The sequence below is a fragment of the Elephas maximus genome, chromosome 2 (assembly GCF_024166365.1).
Source record: "Elephas maximus indicus isolate mEleMax1 chromosome 2, mEleMax1 primary haplotype, whole genome shotgun sequence".
Taxonomy (NCBI): domain Eukaryota; kingdom Metazoa; phylum Chordata; class Mammalia; order Proboscidea; family Elephantidae; genus Elephas; species Elephas maximus.
In genome coordinates, this window is record NC_064820.1 from 126,108,378 (window position 1) to 126,132,535 (window position 24,158).

The 24,158-nt window shown below is 38.8% G+C and overlaps 1 protein-coding gene across 5 annotated transcripts in view; it reads left to right on the forward strand.

The window, feature by feature from the left end:
- RAPGEF6 (Rap guanine nucleotide exchange factor 6) overlaps positions 1-24,158 on the forward strand; it is a 257,480-nt gene that overhangs the window by 136,116 nt on the left and 97,206 nt on the right. For all 5 annotated transcript variants that reach the window (XM_049872961.1, XM_049872938.1, XM_049872947.1 and 2 more), the window contains one exon: positions 13,967-14,098. In XM_049872961.1, the coding sequence (XP_049728918.1) occupies positions 13,967-14,098 (132 nt within the window). The remainder of the gene's footprint in view (positions 1-13,966; positions 14,099-24,158) is intronic.

Below are 24,158 nucleotides of genomic sequence, written 5' to 3' on the forward strand. Positions count from 1 at the left end.
CATTTGGCAAACAGCTGATTGAAATGGAAAGATTTGGAAAGGAGCGTAGGTATACAATTGATTTGTACTATTATCTGCTAACGCCCGGTGGCCTCTTTAGTGCACATGCCACCTGTGGGGCCCAGGCATTGCTGATGCTTAATGGTGTTACTGCTAAGACTTAAAATGGTACGGCAGAAGCTAATTGTGTGAGACTGGGTAAAAAATCTTTAATGATATGGGGGCTGTTTTTTAGCATACCAATGAAAAATAATCTTTGGGGGCACTGATAGCCAAATTTTGATTTGAAATTTAACAGTTATAGAAAAGCCAGTGAAGATATTAAAGATCAGATTCTAAGGCTTCATTAAGTACCAGCAAATATTACCTGAGCAGGTTTTGTTGATTGGTACTTTTCTGTGTAAATTAAGTATGAGTACATGTCTCCCATATAATCCCCCTCCCCCATCTACCACATAACAATAGGTAGAATTTTAATCCTGGGTTATGATCAAATACATTAATATTATTATTAATTGTTAATACTTGCTACTTTTGATTTTTCTAGTACATTTTACTGATTTTATTTATTATTTAGCCTGTGCTACTACTAGCATTTCACTATAAAAATTTTTTTTCTTTTATTGTTGTGAAAATATACGTAACAAACCATACACCATCTCAACAATTTCTGTGTGTACAAGTCAATAACATTGATTAAATTATTCAAGTTGTGCAACTGTTCTCACTGTCTATTTCCAAATCATTCCACCACCATTAACGTAAACTCAATGCCCCTAGCATTTCACTGCTTTTGAATTTTATTTTCTTGCTAAAATAAGTAGTTCTTTCGGGGGGGGGGGTAAACTTTGAGTTTTAGTATGTTCAAAAATGCTTTATTATATATTTGTCTTTTAATAATTGTTGTTGTTAGTTGCCATTGAATTGGTTCTGACTCATGGTGAACCCATATATGCAGAATAGAACTGCTCCGTAGAATTTTCACGGCTGCGCCCTTTTGAAAGCAGATTGCTAGCCCTCTCTTTTGAGGCATCTCTGGGTGTGTTTGAACCACCAACTTTTTGGCTAGTAGCCAAGTATTTAACCATTTGTACCACCAAGGGACTACAAATAATTGTTGGATATAAAATAATATATAAAATTGTTGGATATAAATTAATGTAACTTAATATAGTTAGCATATTAATTTAAATTTATATATATATAATTGTTGGATATAAAATAATAAATCCAAAGTCTTTTCCTTTAGGCACTTAAAAAAATTTAATCTACTGTCTTCTGGTATCCAGCATTACTTATGAGAAGTCTGAGCTCGTTGTAATTCTTGTTCCTTTGTTAAGTAATCCGTTTTTCTCCTTGTTAGGTGTTCATTATGTTTTGGTTTGGTTTCAGTTTGGGTTTGTTTTTGATCATAGATGCTGTGAAGCTTTATCATGCATTGTCTAATTTTTGTTTTCTCTCTTGGCACTTGGAGGACTATCTCAGGCTTAAGATTTGCATTTGTTCTCAGTTGTGGGAAATTTGTTGTTTTTTTGCAAATTGAAACTCCTTCATTTTCTCTAATCTCTCCAAGATGGTGAAATTTCTGGATTTGTCCAGTATGTCTCTAAACATTTGCTTCGTACTTTTTTCTCCCTCTTAATTCATTTTCAGTTTGATCTTCTAGCTCACTAATTCATTCATCACCTGTGACCAGTTGTTACTCAGCCCATCTTTTGAATTTCTTAATTATGTTATTCATCTCTAAAATCTCTTAAGTGATTTTTTTTCCATAAGCACCCTTATTTCATAACTTGATCGCATTTTATGGATGCTGGGTTTTTTTGGGTATTTTTTTTATTAGGGCTTTCTTCATGTATAAATTCTCCTAGTTGAGTTTTTTTGTTTGTTTCTGTCTTTCTTTAAGGGGTTTGACTTTTTCCAAGTGATTCTTAGTTATGAGCTCACCTGATCTGTTGAGTTGTTTGCCTGAGATGACTGTTTACTGGGTGGAGTAGGGATTACCACTTTGACTTCTGTCTTTTAGGTGCTCCTGTTAAAGCCACTGGTCTAAGACATGTTCTCATTCTCGTTTTTGCACACAGCTTAATCTACAGCTTATTTCTTAACTTTCTATTTTACTTTTTTTTTTTATAAGCAGCATTTGACACAGTTGATCACTCCTTCCTCTTTTGGCAGACTCTTGGCAAAGTAAAAGTGAAAAGTCTTTACCATGACCTATTAGACAATATATTTCCCTCTCCCCTCATCTCCTGCTGTACTCTCCCCTGTTCACTTTAGCCACCCTGATTTCCTTCTTTTTCCTCAAATATTCCAGGCACTCTCAACAAGTCTGTCTCACTTTTGATAAATTCAGCATTAAATGCGAACGTTGAAAGCGTGGAAAGAAATGTGTTTTAGAACTGAAAAACTGTAATACTTATTAGTTGTTACTTAACAATGTCCTTACCCTCATGTTTTAATAAAAGTAATGAATGCACCATGTTTCTCCTGTAGCTTCGCATGCTTCGGGCACAGTGCTGTGATCTCCTGGTATACGTACCCAAGGCTGTTAAGATTAGGTACAGCTGTTTCCTTTGGGGCTGTTGAGAAATTTTAGATTGTCTCCATAAAACAGACTCCAGACTACTTTATGGTCCTTTTTTTAACCCTCTTTCATTGTCAGCTGGAAACTCTGGTGGTGTAATGGTTGACTGCTACGGCTGCTAACCAGAAGGCCGGCAGTTCAAATCTACCAGGCACTCCTTGGAAACTCTGTGGGGCAGTTCTCTGTCCTGTAGGGTCACTGTGAGTCAGAATCAACTCCACAGCAATGGGTTTGGCATTGTCAGCTGCTGCCAATTTTGCAGCTGTGTGTCATTCTGCCAAGTCCTAGAAGCTCCGTTATAATTCTGGTAGGTTGTTTCTTATCTCATTAAGGGCCTCGATCTTCTCTTGCCTTGGCTAATATAGTAGGCTCCTGTTTCCCATATATATAGTTTTCTTTTCGTTCATCTTCTGTGCTTCCAGAATAGTCTTTTTGTTGTTGTTGTTTATATATTCAGGTAGTGCACAGCTTATGACAGGGTTCAATTCCAAGGACTGTTGTAAGTTAGTTCTGACAGAAATTGAATACCCGTTTTTTTTTTTTTTTAAGTTGTCATTATTGTTGCCTTTTGTTATCAGTATCTTTATAAATCCTGTCTTTGAAATATTCAAGTGAACATCTGAGAACAATTACGTCAGCAAATTACGTGCTGCAACATTGTATGTAGTATATATTACTAACGATGAGATGTACAGAAAACAGACGATCTTAAGTGCAGTTCATCATAACTCGAATATGTCATAAGTTGGGGACTACCTGTATATAAAATAATAAAATTTGCCATTTTCAGGTTGTCTTAGTCATCTAGTGCTGTAAAATAGAAATACCATGAGTGGATGGCTTTAACAAAGAGAAATTTATTCTCTCACAATCTAGTAGGCTGCAAGTCCAAATTCAGGGCGTCAGCTCCAGGGGAAGGTATTCTCTCTCTGTCTGCTGTGGAGGAAGGTCCTTGTCATCAACTTTCCCCTTGTCTCGGAGCTTCTCTGCACAGGAACGCTAAGTCCTAAGGACACGCTCTGCTCCCGGTACTGCTTTCTTGGTGGTGGAGGTCCCCGTGTCTTTCTGCTCCCTTCTCTCTTTTATATATCAAAAGAGATTAACTTAAAGCACAGTCTAATCTTGTAGATTGAGTCCTGCCTCATTAAGATAACCGCCACTAATCCCATCTCATTAACATTAATATCATAGAGATAGGATTTACAACACATAGGAAAATCATATCAGATGACAAAATGGTGGACAGTCACACAATACTGAGAATCATGGCCTAGCCAAGTTGACAGATTTTTTTTTTTTAATTTTTATTGTGCTTTAAGTGAAAGTTGATAAATCAAGTCAGTCTCTCATACAAAAATTTACATACACCTTGCTGTGTATGCTCCTAGTTGCTTTCCCCCTAATGAGACAGCACACTCCCTCCCTCCACTCTCTATTTTCATGTTCATTCAGCCAGCCTCTGATCCCCTCCGCCCTCTCATCTCCTCTCCAGACAGGAGCTGCCCACATAGTCTCATGTGTCTACATGAGCTAAGAAGCCTACTCCTCACCAGTGTCATTTTCTATCCCATAGTCTAGTCCAATCCCTGTCTGAAGATTTGGCTTTGGGAATGGTTCCTGTCTTGGGCTAACAGAAGGTCTGGGGACCATGACCTCCTGAGACCTAGTCTCAGTCAGACCATTAAGTCTGGTCTTTTTATGAGAATTTGAGGTCTGTATCCCACTGCTGTCCTGCTCTCTCAGGGGTTCTCTGTTATGTTCCCTGTGAGGGCAGTCATCGGTTATAGCCGGGCACCATCTAGTTCTCTTGGGCTCATAATTACCTTGTGTCTTTGGTGTTCTTCATTCTCCTTTGCTCCAGGTGGGTTGAGACCAATTGATGCATCTTAGACGGCCGCTTGCTCGCATTTAAGACCCCAGACGCTGCTCTCCAAAGTGGGATGCAGAATATTTTCTTAACAGATTTTATTATGCTAATTGACTTAGATGTCCCCTGAAACCATGATCCCCAAGCCCCCACCCCTGCTACGCTGGACTTCGAAGCATTCAGTTTACTCAGGAATCTTCTTTGCTTTTGATTTGGTTGACAGGTAGTTTTGGGAGACACAATTCAATCCATGACACAGGTTCACAATGCAGTGGCATTAATTACTACATTCATAATGTTTTGAAACCATCATTACTGTCTGTTTCCAAAACTTTGTTACCACCCAAGCAGAAACTGTACCCCTTGGACAGTAATCCCCATCTTCCCCTCCACCCAGCCCCTGGTAACCTCTAATCTACTTTCTGTCTATGTATTTGCCTATTCTGGATACTTCATATAAGTGGAATCATGCAGCATTTATACTTTTGTGTCTGACTTACTGATCTATGTGGTAACGTGTATCAGAACTTCATTTCTGTTTTTGGCTGAACAGTATTCATCATATGTATGTACAACATTGTGTTTATCCATTCATATGTAATTGGACACTGGGGTTGTTTACACGTGTTGGCTATTGTGAAAAATGCTGTATTGAAGATTGGTGTACAAGTATCTCTTTGATATCTTTTTGGGTATATACCTAGGAATGGAATTGCTAGGACATAAGGAAGGCCTGTGTTTAACTTAGGAAGGAACTGCCAAGCTGTTTTTTCACAGTTGCTGCACCATTTTACAGTCCCACCAACAATGAATAAGTGTTCCAATTTGTCCACATCCTTGCCAACACTTGTTATTTTCCATTTTTCTGAAAATAGTCATCCTACTGGATGTAAAGTATATCTCATTGTGGTTTTGATTTGCATTTCTTCCCTAATGACAATGGTGCTGAGCATCTTTTTATGTACCTAATGGCCATTCATATTTCTTTTCTAAAGAAATGTCTATTTAGATCTTTTGCACATTTTTTAATTGGAGTGTTGCCTTTTGTCATTAACTTGTACTTCTTTGTTTTTTAAATATTTGGAACACCAGATCTTTATCAGATGTTATTTGCAAATATGTTTTCCCATTCTATAGGTTGTATTTTTACTATCTTAATAATGTCCTTTGATGCAAAAATGTGTTTCATGGTCTACCTCCTAGTTCATTGAGTAGTGCCTGGGGTCTTAAAAGCTTGCACGCCAATTGGTCTCCCTTCACCTGGAGCAACAGGGAAAAAGAGAGTCAGGAATAGGAGGAAAATATGGAATGTGTGACTAATTGCCTCCATGAACAACTGTCTCCTTTGCATGATACCAGAAGAACTGGATGGTTTCTCAGTTACCATTACTGAACATTTTGATCAAAAGAGGAAAAATGCACTAAGGAATTCAAATTTTCACAGAGTGCAGACTTTCTGGAGCCAAGGAGACTGAATGAACCCCTCAAACCGTTGCCCTGAGATAATCTTTAAAACTTAAACCAATGATACCCCTGAAGTCTTCTTAAAACCAAACAGTGGTTTCCCTTAACTGGTGAAGAATGTCTGCACTGAGCATTATGTTCTTTATGGGATCAAAGTAACAACAGCAACTCGAAAGATTGGATAGGAACCTTGGGGATCAATGAGTTTATGTTGATAGGGAAGGAACAACTCAGAAGAGAAAAGAGAATGCTTGTACAACTCGAAGAATGTACTCAGTGGCACTGAATTGTAAATGTAGAAACAGTTGAATTGGTATGTTTTGCTGTGTATATTCTCAACAAAAACAAAATTAAATTTTAAAAAAGTTTTTCATTTGATAAAGTTCAGTTTATCAATTGTTTTCTCGTTGCCTTTATTTTTTGTGTCATATCTAAGAACCCCTCAGCAGTTCCAAAAAAATGAAGATTTACTCCCTTGTTTTCTTGTAAGAAATTTATAGTTTTAACTTCTGTGTTTAGGTCACTGATCCATTTTCGGTTAATTTCTGTATGTTGTGTAGATAGGGGTCCAACTTCCTTCTTTTGCATGTGGAAATCCAGTTTTCCCTGCAGCATTTGTTGAAAAGACTGTTCTTTCCTCATTGAATGATCTTGGCACCCTTGTCATAAAGCAATTGACCACAGATGCTTGGGTTTATTTCTGGACTCTCAAGTCTATTCTCTTGGTCTGTATGTCTGTCATTATGCCAGTAACACACTGGCATTGATTGCGGTAGCTTTGAAATCAGAAGTGTGAGTCCTCCAACTTTGTTCTTTTGCACAATTGTTTTGGCTTTTTGAGGGCCCTTGCAGTTCTGTATGAATTTGAGGATTGTCTTTTCCATTTTTGCCAAGAAGGCTGTTGAAATTTTTATAGGGAATGCATTTAGTCTGTATCTCTGTTTTTGTAATACTGCCATCTTAATTTGTAGTAACTCTTCTTGTTCCATCCATTAATACAGAATGTCCTTTCGTTTATATAGATAGGCTTCTTTAATTTCTTTCGGCAGTGTTTTGTAGTTTTCGGTGTGCAAGTCTTTCACCTCCTTTGCTGAATTTATTCCTAGGTGTTTTATTCTTTTAGAATGCTGTTATAAATGGAATTGTTTTTTTAATTTCCTTTTCTGATTGTTCATTACTGCTGTGTGGAAAAACTACTGATTTTTGTGTATTGATCTTGTACTCTGCTTTTATATCTTTTGGGTATATACCTAGAAGGGGAATTGCTGGGTCTTATGGCAATTCTATGTTTAACCCTTGTGAGGAACCACCAAACTGTTTTCCATAGAGGCTGTACCATTTTATATTCTTACTAGCAATGCACAAGGACTCCAATTTCTCCCTATCTTTTCCAACACTTGTTATTTTACATTTTTCTGATAATAGCCATCCTGGTGGGTGTGAAGTGGTATCTTTTTGTGGTTTTGCCAAAGTTTTTGTAAGACTGCATTGCTTGATGTGTGTGGTCACTAAAGTCTCTGTTCCTTTAGTTTGTGTTCAGCTAGTATTTTGACAAGGAGCTCTGATAGCTCAGTGGTTAAGCATTCAGCTGCTAACGAAAAGGTCGGTGGTTAGGACCCACCAGCCACTCCATCAGGGAAAAGACCTGATGACCTGCTCCAGTAAAGATTACAGCCTTGGAAGCCCTCTGGGGCAGTTCTACTCATATAGGGTCCCTATGAATCGACTCAGTGGGGCACGACAACAGTGTTTTGACAGAGCCAAAAACCAAACCAAATCCAGTGCCATCGAGTCGGTTCCAACTCATAGCAACCCTATAGGACAGAGTAGAACTGCCCCATAGAGTTTCCAAGGAGCGCCTGGCGGATTTGAACTGCCGACCCTTTGGTTAGCAGCGGTAGCACTGAACCACTATGCCACCAGGACTTCTTTTTGACGGAGATTTCCTTGAATGTTGGGAGTTTAGGAAAAACAAACAAACAAAACAGCAAATAAAACACCTCTCCCAGTCTCTGCAGAGTGGCTCTGTGTGGGGACTCCTTCAACATTTAGCCAGGCTTACACTGATCTAGAGAGCAGCCCAAGTGAAAGCTTAAGGTCTTTTCAGGTTTTTTTTCTGAGCATATATCTTGCCCTGGGCGAGTGTGGCTTTCTGAATTCCCCCATCTACTGAGTTGGTATTGAATGACCTAATTTCCAAAAAAAACAAACTTCCCATCTTTCCCTCCAGGACTGGAGGCAGTCTGTTTTATGTATCAACCATAATATTTTGCCTCGTGTGTCTTCAGGTTGTTTTCCTTACAATTAAATAATGCCTGCTGCTTTTCTGGTCTGAGCGATCTCCAAATTCAGTGAAACAGCGAAAGTGCCTTGTTTCAATCCTTCAGTACCCCCAGGCAGGTTAGAGCAGAAATACACCATAATTTGTGAACAAGGTCTGCTCTGCTCCCTCAGGAATCGTAAACCAGTTCTGTAGGGGAGGGGCGGTGTAGGTAGGGCAAAGGCAAGTAAAAGCGTCACAAAGCTTTCCTACTATTTTTAAGATGCCTTTTTCTTGATTTAGCGTTCCTCTGGTTGCTGTAAGTCTTTGATTTTTCTAGAGTTCTGACAGAGTTGGTTCTGACAGTTTCTGCTTATTTTTCAGTACTTCTGTGGGGAGATAGGAGCTTGAGCTGCCTTTTCTACCATTTTGCTGCTAGCATTCCCTCAGAGTAATCTTTTTAAGAAGCAAATCTCTTCCAGTTGTTTTAATGATGTATTTTTTTTTATCCTAAAAGCCAGTAATATATCTTAAATATTGTCACTTGGACATGTAATCAAAATTAAGAAATATTTATGAGATATTTATTTTTGTACCAAGTCCTTGAATTCCTATTTGTATTTTATGCTTGCAGTATGTCTCAATTTGGAATGGCCACATTTTCTGGGTGCTTGGTAGCCACATGTGACTCGTGGCTACTGTATCAGGCAGTGTAGCTCTGGGTCTTTGTCACTACTGTTGGATACATTCAGCCTTGATCATCCCCAACTGAAGCATCATGGTCCCTGCTCCCTGTCCCTGGTATGAACTAGGTATTTCTCTGTATGTTACATTTCTTATTTAGTATTTCTGATGGGTTTTTTTTTTTTTTTTTATCTCCCCTAACCTAAGTCTTTTTTTCATCATTGTTATGGCTAGTATCGGGTATTTACTAAGTGCTTCTTGTTCAGTAAATGGGAAATTAGATCACCACGTTTGTTAGAAACTTACAGTAAATGAATACAGAGTTGAGCTCTGAAATGCCTTTCCATGAGCAGCACACATGAACTTGTAGTCTTCTGATGTGCCAAAGATTGGTTGTTTTAAGGTTAATGGATAAGTGATATCTGCATGTAATCTAGTAGTTATACTTTAAAAAAGAAAGTTCTGATAATGCAGCTTAAAATTTAACAGTGATCTCTGGGGAATGCCGTTCTGTTGGGGAAGGTTTGCAATTTTTAAGCATTGTTTTTAGCGTTAATAGTGTAGTGTAGTTTATTTAATGCTTAATAGAGCTCCTTGAATGTCTTTCTTTTAAACAAAATAATGTATAGATATGGTCCTGAGGTATTTTAAGTGTTTAAGCAGTCAGCTGCTAACTGAAAGGTTGACATTTCTAACCGACCAGCCACTCTGCGGGAGAAAGATATGGCAGTCTGCTTCCATAAAGATTTCCAGCCTTGGAAACCCTACAGGGCCGCTCTTCTGTGTTCTGTAGGGTCACTGTGAGTTGGAATCAGCTCAGTGGAACGGGTTTGCTTTATTGACCTAAGGGACAGAAAAAAGGGGGGCAGTTCCCTATTATCATTCTTAGTTGTGTCATTTTAGTCTTGAAGGCTTACTTACTAAAATATGAAGTAGAACCTTGAACATTCATATATTACTCTTAAACTATACTTGCCTGCATTCATGCCAATCCAGATTAAAATGTCCTTCTCTTCCCTTTCTAGGCTAAAAGCATCCCTAGTGGCCATATCTGGACCTAGTACTAATTTCCCTGTAAAAAATTCCTTGGTTAGATGGATAGGGATTGTCCCAAAGCATTATTTCTTACACTAATAGGATGTCGATAAGAATACTAGAGGAAAATAAGTTTAGAGAATGTTGTGTGAAACAGACTTTTTTATCGCGGGACTTTTTGGACCCTCCATAAGTTTGTTTGTTGCAGAGAGCTAAGAAGGGTGTGTAATGTAATTAACGTTGTTTTCCAATTTATTCAACCATACAATACTTTTTTTTTTTTTTCTCTCAATTCATCTGTGAGTTTCATCTCCTGGAATAGTATTCCATAATAATACATACATAATGGTATCTCATTGTTGTTTTAATTTACAGTTCCCTAATGACATTTTTTTTTTAATGACATATGATGACATATGATATCGAACATTTTTTTATGTGCTTATTTGCCATTTGTATATTATTTTTGGTGAGGTGTCAGATCTTTTGTCCATTTTGTAGTTGCTTGTTTTCTTATTGTTGAGCCTTAAGAATTCTTTGTGTATTTTGGATGCAAGTACTTTATCAGACGTGTATTTTGCATATAAAAAGGTTCAGTTTACTTTCAGTTCACACCCCTAGAGTGTACTCTTTGGAGTCTATCTGAGTTATCTAGTGCTGCTATAACAGAAATACCATAAGTGAGTGGCTTTAACAAACAGGAATTCATTCTCTCACAGTTTAGGAGGCTAGAAGTCTGAATTCAGGGCACCAGCTCTAGAGGAAGGCTTTGTGTCGGCTCTGGGGGAAGGTCCTTGTCCCCTTTCAACATATTTGGGCCTGGCGTTCTTTGGAGATCTCCACGTGTCTTGGCATCAATCTTCTCCTGGGTCTAGGAGGTTCTCAGCACAGGGACCCCAGGTCCAAAGGATGCACTGTGCTCCTGGCTCTTTCTTGGTGGTAGTGAAGCTCCCCCATCTCTGCTCACTTCTCTTTCCATAAATCTCTTGTGAGATAAAAGGTGTGACTCAAGCAAGGGTGTGATTTGAGTGAGGGTGTGACTTAAGTGAGGTTGTGACTTGAGTAAGGCTGTAATTCAAGATACCCCACATTAATCCTGCCTCATGAACATACAGAGGTTAAGATTTACAACACATCACAAAATGGAGGATAATTACATCAGATCACTAAATGGAGAACCACCACATGATACCGGGAATCACGGTCTAGCAAGTTGACGCATATTTTTGGGAGACACATTTCAATCCATGACAGGGTCTTAATCCAAAACATGGCCCTTCCAGGCTAGACCTTGGAATTTAACTTTTGTCCGTTTAACCAGTGGCTGTTACAAGTGGCTCTCAGCCTGTCGGTCTCGTCTGTAAGAATCAAAAAATTTTCTTAGGAGAAGGGCAACCTCAAAGGCCAGATTATTTATAGGTACAATTTTTTTTTCTTCCTTGCAGCCTTTCGACCTTCCATCCTTCCTTCCAAATTACCTAACCCTCCACTAACAGAAAGGGAAGTTCATGATGCAGTTTCTTTGTGTGTAGTGTTTTTTCTTTTTTTTTTTTTTAGTTGTGATAAATATGTGTATAACATAACATTTTCCAGTGTACAAATCAGTGACACTATTTCTGTTCATCATGTGGTTCAACTATAAAATGGTGGCATCAGACCTCACCTAACTTCAGGGGCTGCTGACCAGGATCAGCCCATAGCTGATCCCTGTGAGGTGGAGGTCAGACAGACCTCCTCCTCTCTCCAACCTTTTCACCAATTTTGACACCAGCCGTCCCTCCTATGACACTCTCTACTTCTCTTCTGGGTTCGATAATCTGTTGCAATGGCCACAGAACACACGGACCATATTTACAATTTAGTGGCTTAAGGAACCGAGTATAACTTGAGATCAGGATCAGCTCATGAATCAGGAACAGGAAGCATGTGGGCAAAGCCTCCCTTCAGTGCAGGACAACTTTCTCAGCTCCTCTCGGCAGGACAGGTCTCCTTTCAGCTTCCTCAGGACAGGCTTCTTTTAGGCCTGCCGTCTGTCACTGCTGGCTCTGCCGATGGGCCCTTTCTGGGCCTCTCACTGTCTTCAGCATTACAGCCCTTGACCAGTATTACAGCTTTTTTAGAAAGTTCCTTGCCTTGTCTCTCTCTCTCCTTCTCCCCTTCTTTCTGCTTTCTTCCTTCTGCTTCTTCCTGCTGCTTTTCTTCTTGCTTCTTTTTCTCTTGTCTGAAAAACCTCTGTGGGGTGCAGCACAGACTCCACATCAATTTCAAGGCATGGCATTCCTACCAAGGCCACAAACTGACCAATCCCTTCTTGGTAGGCCGCAGATACTTCATTTGCATAGTAGACACAGCTGGGCTACAACTCACTTCATTTGCATAGTCTAAAAAAAAAAAAACTATTTTTAGTTTCTTTTTATTGACCAGTCCCTGCAAGGTGCATACCAATCACAGGACAGTCTGCAGCCCAGGACCAGACAAAAAATATCAAAATGAAGTTGTTTACACCTTACCCAGGAAATGTCAGTCAACCCGGACAAAAGTACCAAAACTATCTCAGGTAGAAAAATGGGGCAAAGGTAACTCCTTAGAGCTTAGGGGGGAAAAAATCTCTTGAGATGTTTTTCCAAAGAACCAAGGCAAAAGGCCACATAAAGGAATTCATTTCACCATAGCAACCGTCATCACTATCCATTTCCAAATTATTCCATCACAATAAGCAGGAAATCAGTGTCCCTTAAACAATGACTCCCCTTGTCCTCCTCCCTGTGACCTTTAGTATTCACTAATAAGTGTTGGTCTCTATACACTTGCCTATTCTAGGTATTTCGTATACGTAAGATCATATAATATTTGTTGTTTTATGACTGGTTTATTTTCGCAGCATGATGTTTTCAAGTTTCATCCATGTCGTAGCATGTATCAGGACTTCATACGTCTTTATGGCAGAGTAATAGTCCATTGTATGTATATACCGCATGTTGTTTATCCATTCATCTGTTGATGGACATTAAAGTTGTCTCTACTTTTCGGCTGTTGTGGATAGCACCGCAATTGTGTATTGTTTGTATAATTACTGTAACTCCTCTTGAAATAATTCAGACTTGCCCGTTTTCTCCTTTAAAGTATATTTAGTTTACACTGTTAAGTGTGTGTTACTTTAATGTTTTCCTATACTAAAGCAATGAGAAACCAAGTTTTAAAAATTAAATCGATTTCTCTTAATGATCCTGAAAAAAAGTTGCAGCAACATTGTTTGAAAAACAGGTAAAACTTTCTCTTACTCCAGCACACGGTGGTTTGTTTCTTGAGTAAGCATTTATCTTGTGAGATGTTTGTTTCATGTTATGGTATGATGAACTGATTTCCCAATCTTCCTCCCTGATCAGAGTGTGACTATTCTAAAGGTGGGGTGGAATAATTTCCTTTTTGTATCTCTTGTATCCTTGCATTTATTAAATCCTTTTTGAAAATAATGCATAATTACTAATAAATTTCTCAGAGACCGACTACATAGTAACACAATATTAAAGTGCAGAGATTCTTGTGAATTTTTTATACTGTTGAATGTGCAATCAGCTGTTTTCTTAAGTCTTACTCCCAGGTGCTGCACTTTATTCCAAGAAATTGCTGTTTTATTTTGGTATTACCAAGCCTTTTGTATTAGTGGAGTGAGTGTGTGTGTGTGTGTGTGTATGTGTGTGTGTTTATGTGTGTGAATAGCATTCTTATCCTTTACAGTGGGAACAGCTAATAGTTTGTTGTTGTTTTTAATTTGGGGGAAAATAGAGCCACGTTTTTCCTCAGGATTGCCATCAGTAATGACAGTCTGTTTTGAAAATTGTTCAGTGGGCTTTCCATGTTAGCTTGCATAGTAGTTTCCGAGACTGCTAATTTGGTTCTTATCATCCCAAAAGATTTTTGCTGAGAATGGAGAATTTAGGCTAGAAGTGAGGTTGCACAGTAATGTACATAAAACAAAAATTTTGTTGCAGAAATTACAGTGCGTCAGGAACTTCTAAAAAGCTAAAGTTTGATGTTTACGATAATTTAAATTATTTTTCTTCTTTAGCTTCCGGCTGATCTTACCAAGATGCACCTCACAGACAACCCTCATCCGCAGGTGACTCATGTATCTTCTAGTCAGTCTGGCTGTAGCATCGCCAGTGACTCTGGGAGCAGCAGTTTATCTGATATCTATCAGGTAATATCTTAGGATTTGTGTGCTGTGCGTATGGCTTTTTAACATACATTTATTTAAAAATTAAACTTTGTAGTGGAAAATTAGTATTGCTTACCATAAATAGAAGGTAAGCCAGAAAATAAATACAGTGCAAATAGAAGTGTCATTAAATAGTACTTTCACCTTTCGAAGGCTCTGTGTCTGTGTCCTGGGAAATCAGCAGTGTTAGATGAGTGTTAGGAGTCCTGGTGGTGAGACAGTTAAACGCTTGGCTGCAAACCAAAAGGTTGGCAGTTGGAATCCACCCAAAGGCTCTGTGGGAAAAAGTCATGGGGGATCAGCCTCCATAAAAACTACAGCCTGGGAAACCCTATGGGTCAGTTTTTCTCTGTCACATGAGGTCATTATGAGTCTAAATCAACTCGGCAGCACTTAACAGAGAAGTGTTAAAGACGTACTCTTACTGAATGGAGACTATCTCCTTGATGTATGTACGTACATATGGCCTTTTCATTCCACCAAATACACTGTGCTTTTGTCTTAGATGGTCACACATTTTTTCGATCAGGCATAAATTTTTGTTAAAATATGCTTTATAAACTATTTCAAATTTGCAGGCCTAATTAAAAAAGTGATTTGTCTTTTGATGTTAAACGTGGTCCAGCAGTGTATGGATATAGTATTTTCTTTCTTTTCTCCAGGTGAATTCATGTTAATACATAATGCTTGCATTATAATTGACAATATAAACCTCTACAAGTAGAAATGATAAAATTAGGGTTATATTTGTTTTGTTTAGATTCTGTTATGGTGAACATGAATTAAATAATTTACATATGTTTATGGACTTCTACATTATTGAAAACCCAATAGGGATAATTGCAAACCTGCTTAGCTTTTCAGTTATAATAAGGGAAGCACGCTGGGAAGACCCACACGTTGTGAACATCGTCACACAATTCCACTGAGATTGAACCCAGGTTAGGTTCAGGCCAAAGCAGAGAGTATTTCAGGATTTTGACAGTGGAACTTATGTGGTGTCCACTTTAGTGGGAGATGGAGATGTAAGGGAGAGTTTTCTGAGTGTGGTGCTTTTTGTCCCAGTTAATTTTGTCAGATATCATAACATAAAACAACTTTAATATAATGACTAGAAGATAAGTGATACTGAGGAGGTTGGTTTATTCAGGAATTCAGCTGTGTTTCTATTCCAGTGCTGTCCAGTAGTTTCAGTTATACTTCATATTTTAAAATGTGAGCTACTAAATCTTCTAGTAGCTGCATGAAAGTAAAAATAAACAGCTGAAATTAATTTTAATGATACAATTTATTTAACCCAGTATATCCAAAGTATTATCATTTCAGCTTATAATCAATATTAAAAGCTATAGCCACAGGACTAGGCAGCATTTCATTCTGGTATACCTAAGGTCACCACGAGTCAGAGCTGACTCAATGGCAACTAACAGCAACCCAAAAAAAACAAGCCCTTTGCTGTCAAGTTGATTCTGACTTATAGCGACCCTATCGGACAGAGTAGAACTGCCCCACAGGGTTTCCAAGGAGCGGCTGGTGGATTCAAACTGCCAGCCTTTTGGTCAGCTGCCATTGCACTTAACCCCCATGCTACCAGGGCTCTTTAACAGCAACAACAGATAACATTTCCTTAAACTGGCTTGTTTTTATCATTTCATTTGTCCCAAGCTGTAATACTTGATGTGGTCATCTCATATTTTTTTAATATTCATTAAAATAACTACATAAATGTCTTAGTCATCTAGTGTTGCTAAAACAGAAATACCACAAGTAGATAGCTTTAACAAAGAGAAATTTATTCTCACAGTCAAGTAGGCTAGAAGTTCAAATTCAGGGCGCCAGCTCCAGGGGAAGGTTTTCTCTCTGTCGGTTCTGGAGGAACGTCCTTGTGATGCATCAGTCTTCCCTTGGTCTGGGAACATCTCAGCACAGGAACCTCAGGACCCAAGGGCGGGCTCTACTCCCGGCACTGCTTTCTTGGTGGTATGAGGTTCCCAACTCTGTACTTGCTTCCCTTCCCTTTTATCTCTTGAGAGATAAAAAGTGGTGCAGGCTACACCCCAGGGAAACTCCCTTTACACTGGATCCGGGATGTGGTCTGAGCAAGGGTGTTACCCTAATCCTCTTTAACTACAGGCAGAGATTATGATTTATAGGACATAGGAAAATCACAAAATGGAGGATAACCACACATGGCCTAACCAAGTTAATACACACATTTTACACATATCTTTGGGGGGACATAATTCAGTCCATGACAATAAGAATTAAACTTCTTTTAAAAAGAAGTACCACCTAACCCAGGCTGGGCTCCTGGAAAAGAAAGAGGGCATTCATGGAAAGGCTGGTGGCATCCACATAAAACCTGGAGCTTAGTTAACAATAATATACCAATGTCAGTTTCTCATTTGTGACAAATGTCCCATAGTCATGTAAGATGCTAACAATGGGAAAACTGGGTGAAGGGTATAGGGGAGGTCCTGTACTAACTTTGTGACTTTTCTGTCAACTTAAAATTAGTCCAAAATAAAAATTTTATTTAACAAAATTTTTTTTAACTGTAGATTAGATACTTTACATTCTCTTTTCAAATCCAGAGTATATTTTAAACTTATAGAACTTCTCGATTCAGAATAGCCACATTCCAGATGCTCAGTAGCCACGTGTGGCTTGTGGCTACTGTTTTGCACAGCTCTGTAGAGATATAATCATTATTGTCTGAGGAAAGCATTTTAGACTTGGGTTCTCCTGTGTTACCCAGATTCAGATGTTTTAGGAAAATCGCATTCCTCCGTTAAGAGAAGTTTGTAGGCAGATGTAAGATGGAAAAAAGGCACCTTCCATTTTGGGTTTGTGTGTGGCTTTTCTCCACATGGGTCATTGCTGTGGCTTCTCTATTTTTTCAAGAGAAGAACCTTGAGGAAAATTGACCATAGATCAGTGAAGTTCAGGGATGTGGCTATAGATTTCTCTCAGGATAAGTTGGAATGTCTGGACCTTGCTAAGAGAGACTATAAAAAGGTGTATTGTTGATGAGCTATAGGAACCTGGTCTCACTGGAGTATTCCATTTCTAAGTCAGATGTGATCATCTTTTGGAGCAAGGGGCAGAGCCCTGGATAGTTGTGAGGGAAGGAAAGAGGGTAGTGCATAGATTGCAAGTCAGGGTCACTTGGAAAGGCAATGCTTTACTATAAACTAGAAGGTGAGCTGTGCACAACTGGTCTTTATATCTTTGCCAAGATCTGGGGGGAGCTTCTGAAGTACTAATGTTAACATCTACAGGATGCCCATCTATTGACTGGCCAACCTGAGGCTCGAACTAGAGCACTTCTTGTGCTTCCTTCCTTCCTTGTGGTTGGAGGTCTTTTGCAGCAGGACCATGACCCTGTGGATGGCTGCCCTACTTCCAACCTTCCATATGTCTTTCTTCCTCAGCAACACTTTCTAGAACTCATTCTGTCTTATAAGAGATACATTTTAAGGTTGGACATGGTATGGGCTGGTATCCTTGCCAGCTACCCTGCATGTCAAGAAAATGCCTCCATTAAAAGGTGAAGACAACACCTTTTCAAACCCCAGAAACCTCAAAGCTACCATTGATTCTCCTCTTTCAGTCATAACATTCAGCACTGAGTCTTATCACTTCTGCCTTCAAAATCATTAATTATATGTATGTCGTTTGATGTTTAATTGAGGTATAATTTACATATAGTAAAATTCACTCTCTTTAACACAGCCTACATCAATATATAGAATATTCGATCCCCTCAAAAAGTACACTTAAACCCCGTTAGGTCAGTTCCCTGTCCAGACCTCCGGTCTCTGGCAACCAATCTGTTTCCTGCCCTTATAGTTTTGTATTTTTCAAAAGGTCATATAAATGAAATCATATTGTTTAATTAAAAAAGAAAAAAGATGATGCAATGAAACTTCAAATTAACCAATAAGATAAAAGGTTTAATGAATTTAGGGAGAGTGAACAGATAAAACGAGCAAAAATAATGAAATTCTAGAACCAAAACAGGAACTCAGAAATGTAATGGACACATGTAGTTCAGAAAATCATTATAAAGTCAAATAAGCAAAAATGTAAGAGAATAATTTAAGACTGATTAAAAAAGGTAGAAATCTTCCAACTCTCATTTAATTAACCTTAAGACAGTAGCCAAAAGACAGAAACAGTGTAAAGGTTGAAACAAAAACAAATCAACAAAGATGAAAACAGAAAGAGAAAAAAATCAGAATCTTTGTGTATATAAAAAATGTATTATATATACTGTATAAAAACTCATTAAAACCTGTTGCCATCGTGTCAGTTCCCACTCATAGCAACCTTATATGACATAGTAGAACTGCCCCATAGGTTTTCCAAGGAGTGGCTGGTGGATTCAAACTGCCGACATTTGGATGAGCTGCCAAATGCTTAACCACCGTGCCACCAGGCCCTCTGTATACTCTCTCTCTCTCTCTCTGTGTATGTGTATACACCAAAACCAAATCCACTGCCATCAAGTGGATTCCGACTCAAAGCAACCCTTTGAACAAGGTAGAACTGCCCCAAAGGATTTCTAAGGCTATAAATCTTTATGGAAGCAAGCTGGCACATCTTTCTCCCACGGAGCGGCTGATGGGTTCTAACCACCAACCTTTTGGTTAGCAGCTGAGCAATTAACCACTTTGCCACCATGCTCCTCGTGTGAGTGTGTGTATGTCTGCGTCTGTGTCTTAGTCATCTAGTGCTACTATAACAGAAATACCGCAAATGAATGGCTTCAACAAACAGAAGTTTATTTTCTCACAGTCTAGTAGGCTAGAAGTCCGAATTCAGGGTACCAACTTCAGGGGAAGGCATTCTGTCTTTGCTGGCTCTGTGCGAAGACCCTTGTCATCAATCTTCCCCTGACCTGGGAGCATCTCCGTGCAGGGACTCTGGGTCCAAAGGACATGCTGTGGACCTGGTGCTTCTTTGTTGGTTTGAGGTCCCCATGTCCCTCTGCTCGATTCTGTCTTTTATATCTCAGAAGAGATTGGTTTAAGGCACACTGTAATCCTGTAGATTGAGTCCCGCCTCATCAACATAACTGCTGCTAATCCCATCTCATCAGCATCATAAAGATAAGATTTTACAACACATAGGAAAATTACATCAGTGACAAAATGGTGGACAGTCATACAGTACTGAAAATCATGATCTAGCCAGGTTGACAGATATTTGGGGGGAGGACACAATTCAGTCTGTGACATTCTACCCTCCCCAAAATTCATGTCCTTGCCACATGTGAAACACATTTACCCCATCATATCATAAAACCAAAAAAACAACCAAACCCAGTGCCGCGGAGTCGATTGCAACTCATAGCGACCCTATAGGACAGAGTAGAACTGCCCCATAGAGTTTCCAAGGAGCGCCTAGAGGACTCAAACTGCCGACCCTTTGGTTAGCAGCCATAACACTTAACCACAACGCCACCAGGGTTTCTGACTGTCATATCATAAAAAAAAAAAAAAAAAATTCTAGTCTTAAATCAGCTCAAAGTCTAAAATTCTTCATTTATGAACTCTAGAATACAAGTTATCTAAAGTATAATGTTACAACAGCCATAAATTGGACATTTCTATTACAAATGGGAGAAATTGGAGGGAAAGAAAGGATAACAGCACCAAACAAGTCAGCAGAACACATTACATTAGCCCTCAAGCCTTGAAAATAATCCTCTGTTATCTGAGACGATGTACACAATGGCCCTGCCCTCCAGACTCTAGGTATTGGCCATACTCTGGATTCTGCATGGAGGTCCCTTGGCTCTAGGCTTCAGCCCTGCCCTCCAGGCCAACTGGAAAGACAACTCTGCTCCCCTGGCTTTGGGCAGCCCCATTCTCCTACTCCATATGGGTGGCAACACCCGCTTTGAAACCGCAGAGGTTGTGACCGTACCGTTTGAGACCAGGCAGCTCTGCTGCTTCTGTTCTTGCCTCTTCAGTTTCTGCTTCCTGGTTCCTTGGCCTCTCAGCTCTTCAGGCCTCGTTGCCCACATCTGCCCTGCTGTGGCAAGTGTTCCAAAGTTCTGTAGCTCCACCACTAAGTGCTTGGAGGCACCCTACTCTGCCAGTAAACTTCAGCCAGAAGGCAGTCAGCTCTCTAGCTGCATGGGTTGGCAAGCCCAGTTCCACTGATAAGTGCTTGGAGCCACCCAACTCCACCAAGAAGCCTCCTGTGCAAAGGCGTTCAGCCGTCTTGCTCCATGGGTCTGCTTCTGTGCTGTCTTGTGCTGGTTTCCTGGTTCTGCTGCTGCCACTTCTCTGCTGCTTCTCGCCATGTGTGCCATCTCCAGTGTAACAGCTCTCCTTGTTTACTTCTGACTCCTCTATCTGTTCACAGTTTCAAAACTGCTTCCACGTTTTAGGTATCTGTTAGAAAAGCACTCGGCTCCCGTTCCAAATTCTGTCTTAGTCATCTAGTGCAGCTATAACAGAAATACCACAAGTGGATGCCTTTAACAAACAAGTTTATTTCTCACGGTCTAGTAGGCTAGAAGTCCAGAGTCAGGGTGCCAGCTTCAGGGGGAGGCTTTCTTTCTCTGTCAGCTCTGGGGGAAGGTCCTTATCATCAGTCTGCCACTGATCTGGGAGCTTCCCTCTGCAAGGACCCTGAGTCCAAAGGACACACTATGCTCCTGGTGTTTCTTTGTAGTATGAGCCCCCCATGTCTCTCTGCTCACTTCTGTCTTTTATATCTCAAAAGAGATTGGTTTAAGATACAATCTAATCCTGTAGATTGAGTCCCACCACATCAGCATAACTGCTGCTAATCATATCTCATCAACATAGAGATGAGATTTACAACACATAGGGAAAACCACATCAGATGACAAAACGGTGGATAATCACACAATACTGGAAATGATGGTCTAGCCAAGTTGACAGATATTTGGGGGGGACACAATTCAATCTGTGACAATGTGTGTGTATGTATATGTGTGTGTGTGTATACACACACAGAATATTTTATATTTGTATACATAGAGTGTAAATGTGAAATCAAGAACACCAAATGGTAACAATGTTTTCGGTTTTTTTCCTATTGATGGGTTTTGGGGAAGTTTTTATTATATGTTCCTTAAACTTTTTTTTTTTTATTTTCCACAATGAACATTATTATTTCTATAATTAACAAAACTTAAAGCGGAAGTAAATAGTGTTCTGTTAAAGGCTGAAAGAAAAAATGAATGTGAAAAATGATTAAAAGAATAATGTACTAAAAAGGTAGAAGGAAGAGGAACAGAATGACAATAGAATGATAAAATATACACCCCAAAATGAAGGGATTCTAGATCTAAGATTTAAAAAAAAAAAAATCCATGGGTAAGGTAAATTATATTACCAACCAAACTGTGGTTTCCGATCAGATTCTCAAGGCTAAAAAGGGAAGAAGATGGCTTATAGTTAAATATCAGTACCGGGCTCTTGGTCTTTCCCTTGACCTCAGGCTATCTTTGGAATACATATTAAGGCTACAAAATACATTCTTTAATAATAAGTGTACCTGTATTTAAATTGCCAATATATATACCTTCACCAGCAACAGTTAAAGTGGTTTGTCTGGTTATCTGAATTACAGCCTTTGAGGGATTTTAAAAGTGAACCACTAACCTGAAATAACCTGTAACAATATACCAATGCCTTGAGAAATAATCCAAGTATTTTTCATTTGGAGGGTTGGGGAGAGAGAAGGAGACATCCTCACAGCAATATTTATCAGGAAAAGAGTTTACACCATTTTATGTAGCCAAATGTGTGGTTGTGCTTTATACATTTCCTTCTTGAGAGTTTTCATGTCTTCTAGTTTAAAAATAAAAGCCCTTGGCTCTCAAAGAAGCTTCATTTACCACAGTTTGGAAAAAAAAAAAAAAAAATGCAGGTAATGGTTCCACTGTGAATGTTTCTAATAAGATTGACTTAAAATACAGCTAAAACTGTACATTAACATGTTAAGATGTTCTTGGATAGAATATTTTGTATATGTCTTAAAGAATACATGAGAGAATAAGACTGCCTGTACATTTTTTTTCTATTTTGATTATTTCTAAGAGCTGAAAAATTGTGAACTGTTGACGTTTGAAGCAAAGCAAAATTACACTGTGTTTTCATTAGCTCATTTTTAAGTAGCCTGAGGTACACATTCAACCTTATTTATCTTTTTTAGTTTATAAATGTCTTCCTGGAAAAGGGAATATGAGTTGGCCAGTCTTAAAAATCCCAAGGCTTCAGTTACTAAAGTTACTTCAGTTACTACCTGTGTGGTAACATGATTTCCTATTTCAGAGCTCTAGTGCCAGTTTCTCCAGAATTCTGATTCCATATTTCCAACTGGATGTCCTTCTGACAGACACCTCAGCTAGCTTTGCACCACCACATGTTGTCTTCCACCTGTCTTTAATACTTCCCTTAAGAATATCAACTGTGTCTTAGTCAAAACCTAGTTATGTTTGACTACTCTCATTTTTTTGATTCCTACTTGAAATAAGTTACAAGAATCCTGTCATTTTAATTATTCCTCTATTTAAAAAACTTCAGCGCTTCACAGTCATCTCATCTACACTTTCACTCCAAATTTCAAACCTTTCACTTCTAACCACTATTGCCAGTCTATTTTTATATTCCATTATTCCCCCACTTGTGAACTGTACGTCTGGTCCATGACAGACATGCTGTTTGCTGAATACTTTCATCTTTTCCTAGCTCTTTGTTTTGCTTATGCTTATTCTGCCTGTAGTTCCACCTAAGTAACAGTTTTACATTGTTTCCTACTTTTTCCCGACAGGATGAGAATCCCCCTTCCTTAGAACACTGCAGCAGTTAGTGCATCTCTTTTGCTTCCTAGTTCATTGTGTAGTTCCTACGGTCTTAAAAGCTTACGAGGCGCAACAGTTGGTCTCTGTTCGCCTGGAGCGATAGAAACCCTCAACAGTTTTTCTGTGGGTCACATCACTTTTTCCACTCTGCTTTTTTAGTTACTTGTAAACTTGACACTTTTTATTATCAGAAAAAATTTGTAGAGGGCTGAGTTTGTATCTTACTTTTGTATCCCATGATGAGTCAAACATAGTGTTAGCACCTAGGAAGTAATCTAGAGTTTTTTTTGTTTGTTTGTTTGTTTTAATTGAATTACATTTGAAAGTAGATACCAATATTGTTTTCCTATGAAAAAGCAGAGGATCTCTGCTAACTAAAGCTTCATTATTCAGGGCAGTGGAGGCTTTACTTTGCCTGCCTGCCCTCTTGTGGAGATTATGAAATAGGCCAACCTGGACAGTATAACTTCACGGGGTTCGTGCCCTACCGAAGATACAAAGAGGAAACATGAGGACTAAATGGTCCGTGAAAAATACTTATTGAAATGCTACAAACAGAGATGCAGAAAAAAGAAGCACTGAAAATCCAAGATTCTGGCTTAACATTTGCTCTAAATATGAAAATGTGGTTTTTGTAAGTTTGTATATCTCTTAATTCCAACCTGTAGTAACACTCATTGTAGTTTTATGTTTTATCTAGATGCAAACAGGAAAAGGATTTCCTTTGGTGGTTTATTTAGGGAAGGCCAACTCATCAGAAAATCACTTCAGACTGTCTGCCTCACCACATTATATTTACACATATACACAGAGACACACTCTTACTGCAGAGAAAGAAAAACACAAGAGATTTAATGCTTTATTACTCTTTGTCTTATTGGCTCTTTCACCAAAATACCTTTTTTCTGTGAACTTAATCTATTTATCATAATCTGAGAACCTGCTGTATTCTAGGTGCTAGAGTAAAGGAATTGGAAGGTCAGGGTTCATATTTTCTGTGCCTCTTACTTTAATGAATGTTGAGTATCTTTAGACCCATACTTTTTGTACCAATTTTTGATATTATCATACAAGTCTCTGAGGCTTTGTTAACATTTTTTTCCACTTTTTTTCTGTTTACTCAGTTTCGTAGTTTTTATTGCCCTTTGTTCAAGTTCATTCATCTTTTTCTGTTGTTTATATTTCTATATT